Genomic DNA, 13,684 nt, shown 5'->3' with positions numbered 1-13,684 from the left:
ATAGAGGAGTTGGTTTACAATTATGGTCTATCTTATTATTTGTTTTGAAATATAAGTATCATAAAAAAACATTTTGGAGTTAGTTGTGTTGGAGTAGTTGAAAAGAAGGGAATATATAAAACAACAATGGTGTCTCATTGGTACAGATCTTAGATATATACACACATCTTTTGACTTGTCTAAAAGAAAACACACAACAAAAAAAAAGGAAAGAAGAAAACACACAACAAAAAAAAAGGAAAGAAAAATCAATCATCTCTCTCAAAACCATTGTTTTATTTTTGCTGTACGAAACCAAAGTACCCAGCTCAATTAATCAAGAGTTGATTAATTCGTAACTTGAGTTTGGACTAGCATCCATTGACAGTCGTTTGAAGTGTAGTGTGTACTATCCAAAGAGACGGTCATACTATTGATCGTAAGTTTCTCTCCTACAATCCGTTTCTTCAGGAAAGGTATATCGTTTACTCACTTTGTGAATTTATATATTTTGACAATTATTAGTGGTGTAATTGGATCTTGGTGGAACCGTCAATCGTGTGCATGTTTTGTAATATAGATTATATTTATTTTTTTTTAACTATCCGCTGCGTTATCTGATATGAAAAGTACACACGGTTTTCCATCAAAAATACCAGCAGCAAACAATTCAAACCCAAAACAAAAATAGTCAAGTACAATTTCTAATATACACTCCACAAAAATTAACCCTTTTCTGTGCCTGCAACCATATTTACAAACATAAAACTTTCAAAGAGACACAATCACTATATTAAAACGCCTGGAATAAAAGGTATTGCAATTGCAAATATAAAAATAAAAATGTTAACGAAAGAAGTTATGCATCCTTATATAAGTACTCCCAATAGGCAGAATAAACTTCTAATTTTACTGCAATGTATATAATATATCCTTAAATATTTTCTTCAAAGTGTTCAGTGTTGATCATACATTAGATTACCTTATGTTCCCATAGCTACACCTTTCTCAAATATTCTTCAATTATTCAATTATACAGCGTTAATCACCAACCATCACCTACGTACGTACAGTGGCGGAACTTAAACATGACCACAAATGGGGCGAGAGCAAAGATTTATTTAATTTTTCATTGAAGCTGACGCAAACACTAAAAAAACCTTATTTTTTAGTATAAAAGTATTTTTTTAGTGTAATTTTTTTTTTTAAAATCCAGCTGGGGAGGATGCCCCGCCCAGTCTCCACAATGCTCCGCCCCTGCGTACGTATATACAATTAAGACTGTGAAATTGTGTAAGTATACACATTTTGTTCCGGAATTCTTATACATTATTTTATGTATGTGTCAAGTAAAGTGGGAGTTGGTGAATTATTGAAATAATAGATAATGGTTGGCGGATATGAAAGGGAGAATGAATTGGTCAAAAGTGCTTTTCTAATTTGATGCCTACAATATATGAAGGCAAGTTTGAATTGGCAAACTTCACCAACCATTATGCTCCTGATTATTTACAAGCTAGCCATTTTATATTGCTATAAATAGAGGAGGTTTCAAGCTCTTCAATGCATCCCAACACATTCTTCCTTCTTGTGTTCTAGTAGTCTAATAGAGAATTAGTAAGTGATAAAGCTCCTAATTACAAAAGATATAAAACTTGGTACTTATCCTTGTAATTAGAGAGAAGTGTAATTCCTATTATTCATATTAGTGAAACGTTTCTTTTCTTGCCCGTGATTTTTACCCTATTGGGGTTTTCCACGTTAAATCTCGGTGTCTCTTTATTATCGCTATTTCAATTATTACTAGCGGTTTGCTATAATTCGGTGTCGCTTTTCTCAACAATTAGTATCAGAGCTAAGGTCTAATATCTAGTGTGTATTAATCTACTTATCGTATGCTCTGTGGTTGCCACGGGAGTGGATCGTCCACATCAGAAAATAAGTAAGATTATTTTCACTCGGTAAAAGTCCTTGGGTGTTATTTCAAGAAAAATAGTATTGTCGAAAAGAAGATTGTAATTATAGCAATGTCTACGAAATTTGAAATTGAAATGTTCAACGGGAGTAACTTCTCGTTATGGAAACTAAAGATGAAAGCTATCCTGAGAAAGGATAAGTGTTTGGCGGCCATTAGTGGACGGTCCGCCGAAGTCACTAATGAAAAATGGGAAGAGATGGACGGCCAGGCTATCGCAAATCTTCATCTGGCACTAGCAGATGACGTTTTGTCTAGCATTGAAGAAAAGAAGACAGCGAAAGAGATTTGGGATCACCTCGTAAAATTGTACGAGACCAAATCACTCCACAACAAGATATTCCTTAAGCGGAAACTTTATGAGCTACGCATGAATGAATCTACTTCAGTTAATGAGCACATTAATTCTTTGAATACTCTATTTTCTCAACTCGCTTCATTAAGTTGCAATATAGAGCTAAAAGAACGTGCTGAACTTTTACTTCAGAGTCTACCTGAATCGTATGATCAACTCATTATTAACTTAACCAATAATGTTCTCTCGGAGTATCTAGTCTATGACGCGGCTGCTATTCTAGAAGAAGAAAATCGGCGCAATAACAAGGAGGACAAACAGGCCGGTTCACGACAAGTGGAGGCCTTATTGGTGTCAGGAGGAAGATCAACAGAATGTGGCCCAAGTGGGAGTCACAATCATGGTAAACCGAAGTCTAAAAAGAAGAAGACCTATACATGCTATAATTGTGGCAAGAAAGGTCACCTAAAGAAGGATTGTCGTAGTTTAAATAACTCAAATCCTTAAGGAAATATTGCAAGCACTTCAGATGATAGGACTACTTTGGTTAGTGAGGCAGTGGTAGCAAATGAAGGCAGAAAGACATTTGTTGATGTCTGGTTATTTGACTCGGGAGCTACTTTTCACATGACCCCTAGAAGAGAATGGTTCAAACAATATGAACGTATCTCAGGAGGATCTGTATACAGTTGCAATGATCATGAACTAAAGATCATTGGAATTGGAGATATCATTCTGAAGATGCACGATGGTACAGTTCGTACTATTCAAGGTGTATGACACGTGGAGAGTTTGAAGAAGAACTTATTGTCTTTAGGACAATTGGATGATCTTGGTTGTAAGATGGTGATACATGAGAAGATCATGATAATCAAGAAAGGCGCAGTTGTACTTATGAAAGGAGAAAAGGTGTGTACTAATCTATACATTCTGAAAGGCAAGACGGTACGTGAAGCAGAAGCATCAGTTGCTTCGAATGGTTCAAGTGATAAAGCTGCTATAACATGGCATCAAAAGCTTGGACATATGTCTGAACAAGGTATGAAGATTCATGTTGAAAGAAATCTTATTCCTGGTCTTACAAAGGTATCGCTACCTTTCTGTGAGCATTGTGTAATCAGCAAGCAGCATCGCCTGAAGTTTAACGCATAAAATTCTAGAAGTAAATTGGTTCTAGAATTGGTTCACTCTGATGTGTGGCAAGCACCAGTTCAATCCCTAGGAGGAGCAAAGTATTTTGTATCATTTATTGATGATTATACTAGGAGATGTTGGGTGCACCCAATTAAGAGGAAGGTGGATGTGTTTGAAGTTTTCAAAGTATACAAAGCGCGGGTTGAACTTGAATCTGGTAAAAAGATCAAGTGTTTAAGGACAGATAATGGAGGAAAAATACACTGGTGATGAATTTGATAAGTTTTGCAAACAAGAAGGTATCAAAAGGCAGTTCACAACAGCATACACTCCTCAACAAAATGGAGTGCCAGAGCGGATGAACAGAACCTTGTTAGATAGAACAAGGGCGATGTTGGCAACTGCAAGCTTGGGAAAATCATTCTGGGTAGAAGCAGTAAGTACTGCCTGTTATGTGATAAATCGGTCACCATCAACTGCAATTGAGTTGAAATCGCCGATGGAAATGTGGACTGGAAAACCAATTAATTATTCTGACCTTCATGTATTTGGAAGTCCTGTGTACGCAATGTACAATTCTCAAGAAACGACAAAGTTGGATCTGAAGTCCAGAAAGTGTTTGTTCTTGGGGTATGCTGATGGAGTTAAGGGGTATCGTTTGTGGGACCCCACTACCCACAAAGTAGTCATCAGCAGAGATGTTGTCTTTACAGAAGACAAAGATCTTGAAGATGTTAGCACTTCAAAAGAAACTATACCAACACAGGTGGGTAATGAATTTCATAAAGATTCTTCTGAAGCAGTACCAGAGCACGATGAAAATCAAGTAGTTGTTGATGAAGCTCCAGCGACTCGTATTTCTAATCAGGAACGAAAACGTCCAGGGTGGCACTCGGATTACATTATGGAAAGCAATGTTGCATATTGTCTTCTAACAGAGGAAGGAGAGCCAATAACTCTTTGCGAGGTACTGAATCATTCAGATGCATCTCAGTGGATGACGGCTATGCAGGAAGAAATTGAAGCTCTTCATAAAAATAAAACATGGGAACTTGTGTCATTGCCGAAAGGTAGAAAACCTATTGGAAATAAATGGGTATATAAGATCAAGCGAAATGGCGATGATCAAGTGGAGCGGTATCGTGCAAGACTGGTGGTTAAAGGATATGCTCAGAAAGAAGGTACAGACATTAATGAAATATTTTCTCCTGTAGTTCGACTTACAACAATTCGAGTAGTTCTCGCGTTGTGTGCTACATTTGATTTGCATCTAGAGCAGCTAGATGTGAAAACTGCATTTCTTCATGGAAACCTTGAAGAAGAAATTTACATGCTTCAACCAGAAGGTTTTGAATTACAAGGAAAAAAAAGAACTTGGTTTGCAGGTTAAAGAAATCTCTATAAGGTCTCAAACAGGCGCCGAGATGCTGGTACAAGAGATTTGATTCTTTCATAATGAGCCTTGAATATAACAGACTTTATGCAGACCCTTGTGCATATTTCAAGAGGTTTGGGGACAATGATTTTGTCATTTTACTGTTATATGTAGACGACATGTTGGTTGCAGGCCCCAACAAAGATCGTATTAATAAGCTGAAGGCTCAATTGGCTAGGGAGTTTGAAATGAAAGACTTGGGTGCAGCAAACAAGATTCTAGGGATGCAAATTCATCGAGACAGAGATAATAGGAAGATTTGGCTTTCTCAAAAGAATTATTTGAGGAAAATCTTGGAGCGTTTCAATATGCAAGATAGTAAGCCAATCTCAACCCCACTTCCTACTAATCTCAAGTTATCCTCCGTTATGTGTCCTAGCAGTGAATACGAGAGGAAGGAGATGTCTCGCGTACCGTATGCATCAGCAGTGGGAAGTTTAATGTTCGCAATGATATGTACAAGACCAGACATTGCACATGCAGTGGGAGTAGTTAGTTGGTACATGGCAAATCCTGGTAAAGAGCATTGGAATGCGGTAAAGAGGATCCTAAAATACATCAAGGGTACTTTGGATGTTGCATTATGTTATGGGGAACCGGAATTTATTGTCAAAGGGTATGTTGATTCAGATTATGCAGGTGATATCGATAAAAGTAAATCTACCACTGCATATGTTTTCACACTTTGTGGTGGAATAGTAAGCTGGGTTTCAAAACTGCAGTCAGTTGTGGCGACATCAACAATAGAAGTAGAATATGTAGCAGCTACTCACGCTACTAAAGAGGCAGTATGGTTGAAGATGTTGTTGGAGGAACTCGGGCACAAACAAGAGAATATCACTCTATTTTGTGACAACCAGAGTGCCTTGCATCTTGCAAGGAATCCAGCATTTCATTCAAAGACAAAGCATATACGAGTTCAGTATCACTTCGTTCGTGAGAAAGTGGAAGAAGGAACCGTGGATGTGCAGAAAATTCATACTGGCGACAATGTGGCCGATTTTCTAACAAAGTCAATCAACCGTGACAAGTTTATTTGGTGCCGTTCCTCATGCGACCTAGCAGAAACGTAAGCAACATCATTGGCAAGGAAGGATTATTGTGTGAAGATTTATTGAGTTTTAATCAAATCTTCAAGTGGGAGATTGTCAAGTAAAGTGGGAGTTGGTGAATTGTTGAAATAATAGATAATGGTTGGTGGATATGAACGGGAGAATGAATTGGTCAAAAGTGCTTTTCTAATTTGATGCCTACAATTTATGAAGGCAAGTTTGATTTGGCAAACTTCACCAACCATTATGCTCCTGATTATTTACAAGCTAGCCATTTTCTATTGCTATAAATAGAGGAGGTTTCAAGCTCTTCAATGCATCCCAACACATTCTTCCTTCTTGTGTTCTAGTAGTCTAATAGAGAATTAGTAAGTGATAAATCTCCTAATTACAAAAGATATAAAACTTGGTACTTATCCTTGTAATTAGAGAGAAGTGTAATTCCTATTATTCATATTAGTGAAACGTTTCTTTCCTTGCCCGTGGTTTTTATCCTATTGGGGTTTTCCACGTTAAATCTCGGTGTCTCTTTATTGTCGCTATTTCAATTATTACTAGCGGTTTCCTATAATTCGGTGTCGCTTTTCTCAACAGTATGTACATACAATTAGATTGCGAGAATATGTATTTGTCACCTTATTTGCATATACATAATAAGTTATTGTTTGATCCTAGCTCGAGACCTGAATCATAATTGAAAATTTAAAAGAATAATAATAGCAATAATAAACCTGTTCGGTGGCGTTTTGTGCAGCAGCCATGAATTTTGCTGCAAGCTCTAACTTCTGGAGATCCGAGATTGACGTCATATGGCCGTGGCAGTCGGTGGCGGCGATCTTACTGCCATAATCTTCGGCAACGTAAGGGAACTGCAGCCATGAAAGAACGTGGTGGCAGAAATAGTAGTTTATCTGTTGATGGTTTTCAAATTGATTGCAAGCTTGCATTGCAAGTAGGTGGTCAATTGTTGCTTTGCGACTAATAGCCATTGTTGTCGAACTGAATTTAGAATGTGTACTACGGCCGCGGATTGATGGAATAGGTATTTATTTATACAATCTCATAACTTGCTAATCAAGTCTTTTTTTTACTTTAGGAAAGTATCTCGCATTCTAATTTAAGATATTTACTTGTCGCCTAAGTCTTTGACAAACATAAATTCAAACCCTAGCCAGCCATCATTCTCTTTTTTCACCACCCTGTTGATCACATTACTCCCGAAATAATTTACAGAATTTATTCTCCCAGGTTACCGATTAATCAGTGTTGACTCTACTAAGACCGAATTTCTTGGGTGGATCTTCGTTAATCAGTTCGGGACCCTCAAAAAACGTGTAATCACCGATTAATCGGCCGGTGAGGAAAACTGATTTCTTGCAACACCGCGTTAGGTATGTAGTATAATATTTGACTTAAGATTGATTTGATTAATTGTGGTGTTTGTAAAGGTCCATCTGTGCTAATTTAATTTAGATTACCTTGATTGTTTAGTAGGAGGAGCAACTTTATATTTTTCTAAACATAGAATTTGTTTCTAGTAAATCATGGAGGACCAGGTATGAGTCTTAACGGATTACGGAGTATTTTATTACTAAAGTTTTTTATTTTATTATTTTTTGTTTTCCTGATGTGTGATATTTTCTACCACCACAGTATGAGAAGCTTGGTAGGCTTGGTGGAGGATCATTTGGTGTGGTTTTCAAAGCTCGTGACACAGAAACCAATGAAATCTTTGCCGTGAAGACTTTTTATAAGAAAAAAGTCTATAAGGGATGTTTAACCACCGCCATTAGAGAAGCCACCCTGTTAAAACTGGTGAAGCATGAAAATGTCGTTAGGTAATTTCAACGTAGCAATAGTCAGCTATTACTCCCTCTATCCCATATTACAAAAAACACAAGGTTCAAGGATATATCGTAAAAGTACTCTACTTTTTTTGGTGCATAAGTCCCATGTTCATTAATACGCTTAAATGTTCTAATTATTCTATGGAAATCCAACCGTACGGATACAAGTATGCATCTGTACGGATATAGTACTGTAGCACGGATATGTTCTATCTGTAAGGTTAGACAATGTATCTGTACGGATACATCTGCAGACTCTATAAATAGGTAATGTCGGATTCGTTGTTGAGGTTACGAATTCTTACACCTCTTAGCCGCATCCAGACATTCTCTCACGTTAACAATCAAACCCTAATCGATTCCCAATCGTTCTAAGTCATTCTACATAGTGAATGGTCTTTAATCATAGTGTTTTCAACTATAAACACTATATCGAGTTATCCCGCACTCGATATAGTATAAATCGATTGTTTAATACTGTTTAAACGATCTTACAACTTTCTGTTTATTTTTCAATTTTACCCTTATTTTTTTTTTTTAAATCCTATCCACATATATTAACAACAACAACAATACCCAATCCCACGAGTGTAGGGTATGGAGGAGGTGGAGTGTAGACAATCATTCCTCGAACCCTAGATTAGAGGGAAGTTACTACTCCACCCGCGGGTATAGAACCCACGACTAGATAAGATCGTCCCACCCTCTACTCGAGAGCCAAGAGATTGCTTCCTGAGGGACCTCCGGCCAGGAAAGCTCAATAAAACGAGAAAGTGCGGGCATACTTACCTGTAAGCGTTACGTGCGTCTAGGAAGATGAACCCATACGAAGAAGCCAAAAAAGAAAACACAAATAGCAGTAATGCACAACAGTATGACAGATAACATGAAAAAAAATGCGCAGTAATAAGTAAATTCCAGAAAGAAAAAAAAAGAGAAAACTATTAATATAAAACACTCAAAATGAAATAATGAACTATTAATATGGGACCGAGTGGGACGGAGGAAGTAGTATTTTTTTTTATCCCAGTTTTGAATTTGACTGATTGATCTGTTATGAGTCTTGAGAATATAAACATATTTATCTATTACATAAACCGGCCAATGAATTATAAATTGAATATACTAATTTTTATTTTATTTTTATTTTTATTTTTTTGACAGAATACGTGATGTTGTGTTTGAGGAAGAAGAATTGTATATTATTCTTGAGTACCTAAACTCCAACTTGAAGAAATACATGAAATCTTGCCCAAATTTCTCAAAGAATCTTCCTCTCATAAAGGTGAGTAAATCTGGGATTCAACATAGTTTAGTTTATGTTGGATTCCAAGTTCTATAACATTTGCTACCGTGTTATAACATTTCGTTATCCTCTTTAATTTCAGATGATCCTATATCAAATCTTGTGTGGAATTGCTTGTTGTCATTCTCATCGAGTGATTCATAGAGATTTAAAGCCTGCTAACTTATTGATAGATCTTAGAAACAATCTAGTCAAAATTGCAGACTTTGGGTTGGCCCGGAAGGTTCATTATACTATCCGTCCTTTATCGAAAGATGTAAGTAAATGTTTTTGAGTTTTTGTTCAATTTTACCACATGAACGTCGGGGTTGCAAAACTCTGTTTAACTCGAGGAGTTCTTGGAAAAAGATGAAGGCCGTGTTGTATATGTTTCTTTAGCTTTTGCCTCTTAATAGTTATTGTATCATATATCATACAATATATATAACCTTTTAAAAAAGTAAAAACATAAATATTATTACATATATATTTAGAATTTATTATTTATATGTTTAAAAGTCAACATTTGTCAATGTCTGAGTACTCTTTTCCCTGAGTTGCCGAGTTCACCCTCAAAAGTTCCTACTGAGTACTGCCGGAGTAGCGGCGTGCATAACAACCTAGATGAATGTAACATTTTCAGTTTTAGCCCCCTTGGCCATTCTTTCTATTTACGTGTTTATGATATTACTAGGAATAATCATCATGTCACTTATCATGTCACTTAGATCATTGACATAACTTTCCAGACAGGGACACTGTCGTACATGGCACCAGAAATTCTTCTTGGATCTCGTCTGTATTATGCCCCTGCCGATGTGTGGTCAATTGGTTGCATATTTGCTGAGATGGTGAATGGGAAACCACTCTTTAAAGGAAAATCTGAGATTGACCAGCTGTTTTGTATTTATGAGTAATGTATTATTGATGATTTTATATTTTATGTTTAGTGGGTGGCGTGTCTTCCTTTTAATCTATATTCAGATTGTTTTTTTCTTTCTTTCTGTACAGAATAATGGGAACTCCTGAAGAAGATACATGGCCAGGGGTGACTTCTTATACTCGCTTCGATTCAAACGTTCCAAGGTGTCCAAGGAAGGTGATTAATTTTCTATGTAGTCCTTCTTAATTTGCAATGCTAATGATTTGTGTTAGTTAGTATTACTTAAAAACTAACCGACATCTTCTACTTTTAGGACCTTGCAAGTGTTGTTCCAAATCTTGATGAATATGGCCTTGATCTTTTAAGCGTAAGTTCGTTCATAGACCAAATACTACTTGAATATGCTGAATTTGTATCCAAAGTCATTATATGTTCTTTAAATGATTATTATTACTTTCATCCATCATTAAAGAAGGCCACTCTTTAAAAAAAAAAAAAAAAAAAAAAAAATGTTGATAGGGTCTTAAAATCAGTGGCTTACATGCGTCTGCTTGCGAATTACTTGCGCCAGAGTAACATAAAGTTTTCCTAATCATCTAAACATTTTGAGTTATTAAAATCTTTATTTTTCTTGACCTGTTTGACCGGCCCATATTGACATTGATAGTCATAACTCATGTGGCGATCTTTGTAGGGTGTGATTATATAATGTGTTCAGTTTGCTTATGTTATTTAAGTCTTGGTTTCAGAAATTGCTTTACATGGACCCCTGCAAAAGAATTACAGCCAAGGATGCACTGGAGCATGAGTACTTCAAAGATATCAGGACGTGTATTAAAAAAACCAAAGATCTAAGAAGATGGGGGGAAATGCATCCTTTCAAAATGTCTTTAAATCGATGATCCAATGATCAACCTATACTTATATTTATTAGTTGTATATAGGGCTGGATAAGTTAAGATTGTGACGGGTCTCATCATTTCCTAATGATATTTAATGTCGACTCTCTGTGTGTTGCATGTTGTTACACTTAGTGATGAAGCACGATTTAGCCATACAAAATGTTAATGTTATTAATGTAGTTGCTGATACGTCGATTTTGGCCATATACAACCTTTAACTGATCATATTAGTTTGTCTTTTTACAAGCATGTAATGTCACTTTTTTTGGCCAAAATAACCAGAACTTTTATAAAAACGGAAAATGTTTTCGAAAAAAAACGAATTCAACAAAAGATACAGATAGAAGCATCGATTAGGCTCGTACCTAGAGAGTGGTTAGCAACAAACTATCTATACCATGTCTCACTAAAACTGAAACATAAACCCAATAAATAACTAAACACAAGTAACTAGCTACGAAACCAAAATCAAACAATACAGCTAGAAAACGGAATAAACGAACTCAAGAGTCAAATATCCTTTAGGAACACGCTGAATTGCTCCATTTCATTATATGTGGCGCGAATGTTTTTGTCGTTGGCGCAGTTTCAAACGATGGTTTAACCCTGACCCCTTTCATCCCAGCATAGAGGTTTTTTTTATCATGTATTCAGCCTTTCCTTGTTGTTGGAACTCGTGAATCATATCGTACAGCACGACCTTCATCAATGAGTAAATCAATTTAGCTTGGTTTTGTGTGCGCTCTTCCCTTGTTTGCGCATTAGGTGTGCTACTCGCCCCTGCCGAGGTTGGAACTCGCTTCGAGATGTAAATGGTTGGCTAGGTCTCAGCACCTAGGAGGGTGCCTCCTGATATAGTACATAGCCTGATTGCGCACCGTGAATGTTGAGTCCCTAGGTATCCCCACCCATGTGTTTCAGAGCTTCTATCGCACTAGCTGGCGTGATTGGTGTACGCAAGCTGGGACTAGTTCGAGGAGCCTGAACATTTTGGGTTGGATCGTTGGCTGGTGCCGTGGTGACACATATAGGATTTGTTCCTACATAAATAGTGCAATCCGCCCAGGGTATCGGGTGCAACATTTCTGGTGTCTGGAATTCGTGTGCTGGCATTTCAACTGAGAACAGCGGTGAGGTCTTAATTGGCAAGTCGTTTGTATCACTAGCGGCTCCATTTTTTGATATTTGTGATGTGCTTGGTGCTTTTGGCAGTGTCTGTAGCGTTTTGATACCTTTAGCTGAGGTTGACTCGTCATTTCCTGTTCTTTTGTGAGGTGCTCTTGTTACTTGTAAGAGTTACCTCACGCAAAAAAAATTTAGAACATTACGATAAAAGATAACTAAACCTCTTAACTTAAAATGTTTCACGGATGACGCCATTTGATCAAACATAGATTAGATCCAAGGGGTTCGGTCCATGCTTGTCAACATATTCTCTAGTCTAGATTACTGTGAATAACCCTCATACGAGATGATGATCTTAGAAGGGGTGGTTAAACATAGAACCACCATCGTCGGGCTAGTCGGTAAGTGATGGCTTAAGGGAGGCGTTAGGTTTTATTGGTCAAACAACGTTACCTGTTGTTGTATAAAGCTTGTGAGCTGTTTGATATTCCGGCAAGTTGGGTAGATCACTTGGTGACTCTGGTCCTGTAGGTTGGATGTAAGGAAGTGATGCCTTATGTCAATGTGTGTGTGTAGAGGATGGTTTTGACTAGGGTTTGATGTATTTATTGTTGAGCCTATTTTCCCTTTAGTGCCACGTAATAGGACAAGGAGAACATCCTTTTTTCCGAGTTGTGCTATTTGGTCGGTAAAGCTGATAAAGTGCAAGTAGTCCCTGGCGCAGCCCGCCAGTTATCTGTTCCAACCATCGTGCCCATGCACCACTACCTGTCACATGTATTATGTTGAGATCATGCATACCCATTTTACTGTCATGCCGTCTTTGTGTGGCGCTATTTGGTTAGCGCTTGTGGCTGCACCCTCATTAGGCGACACACATGCCATACATGCTGTTTGGTCAGGTAGCGCCTTAATGAATGCTTCGCGCTATAAACGGTGAAGGCGCAAGCACCGTACTTGTATTTTTTTTATAGAGAAAATGAAAGTTTATGCATTTGTTAAGCACGTGTCAGCCACATGTTATGCACATATATGAGAAATGCGAGTATGCGCATCATAATTACATATCTTCAAACATCTGAAACTCTCGTTGTTCTTTCAAATCAACCTTTTCAAAATCAAAAACATGACAAAACTCTGCCTCTACTAATTCGCCTTAAATAAATAGATATTTCGAAAGTCATTTTTTTATAGTCACCAAAAGATTCTGTATTAGATTTTTTTGATACATTTAAATCAGCAACGATATTTGATTATATAAAAGGAATTAGGGTTTGAAAACAGAACACTAAACCGACATTGTGAAAACCAGTTTCAAAAAAAGCTGACAAACCGTATTTCACAACACCGATTTCAGTAAAACTTGAATATCAAACATAAACCGGTGTTGACAACACCGGTTTTAGGTGAACTGCATAAGATATATCTACTATGGATTGCGCGAGCTGTTACAGGAAATTCACCCTCTAAGATATATCAGCAATGATTTGTGATGCATAGTAGCTAGTAGTAAATCGTAGAGATGCTAGTAGTGATGAATAGTACTCAATAGTAGAAAGTAGTAATATGTAACATTAAGTAGTAACTAGTAATGAGAATCAGTGAGGAGTAGTGATCAGTCGTGACTAGCAGTGAGAGGCGTTGAGTAGTAGTTAGCAACGAGAAGTAGTAAGGAGTAGTGGTATGAAATGATGAGTATGCCCAAGTAGCGTCTTCGTAGTGATTGGTGGTGACGGACACTGTCGAGTAGTGACGTAATTACGTACCATCAA

General features: G+C 37.1%; 2 protein-coding genes across 2 annotated transcripts; one reads left to right on the top strand and one right to left on the bottom strand.

Annotated features, from left to right (window-relative positions):
• Window positions 1–6,541: 6,541 nt before the first annotated feature.
• LOC139869082 (N-terminal acetyltransferase A complex catalytic subunit NAA10-like) lies at window positions 6,542–6,859 on the bottom strand. The gene is made up of 2 exons (XM_071857410.1): window positions 6,602–6,859; window positions 6,542–6,553 (listed from the first exon to the last, which is right to left on the bottom strand). The coding sequence occupies exons 1-2, from the start codon at window positions 6,857–6,859 to the stop codon at window positions 6,542–6,544; spliced, it is 270 nt and encodes an 89-aa protein (XP_071713511.1).
• Window positions 6,860–7,414: 555 nt separating this feature from the next.
• LOC139869081 (cell division control protein 2 homolog A-like) lies at window positions 7,415–11,835 on the top strand. The gene is made up of 9 exons (XM_071857409.1): window positions 7,415–7,426; window positions 7,524–7,708; window positions 8,882–9,002; window positions 9,106–9,283; window positions 9,756–9,915; window positions 10,014–10,101; window positions 10,199–10,252; window positions 10,635–10,704; window positions 11,813–11,835. The coding sequence occupies exons 1-9, from the start codon at window positions 7,415–7,417 to the stop codon at window positions 11,833–11,835; spliced, it is 891 nt and encodes a 296-aa protein (XP_071713510.1).
• The last annotated feature ends 1,849 nt before the right edge of the window (window positions 11,836–13,684 follow it).

Source organism: Rutidosis leptorrhynchoides, chromosome 9 (genome assembly GCF_046630445.1).
Source record: "Rutidosis leptorrhynchoides isolate AG116_Rl617_1_P2 chromosome 9, CSIRO_AGI_Rlap_v1, whole genome shotgun sequence".
NCBI lineage: Eukaryota > Viridiplantae > Streptophyta > Magnoliopsida > Asterales > Asteraceae > Rutidosis > Rutidosis leptorrhynchoides.
The sequence above is the reverse complement of the archived record's forward strand: the minus strand, read 5'-3'. Positions and strand labels throughout refer to the sequence as shown.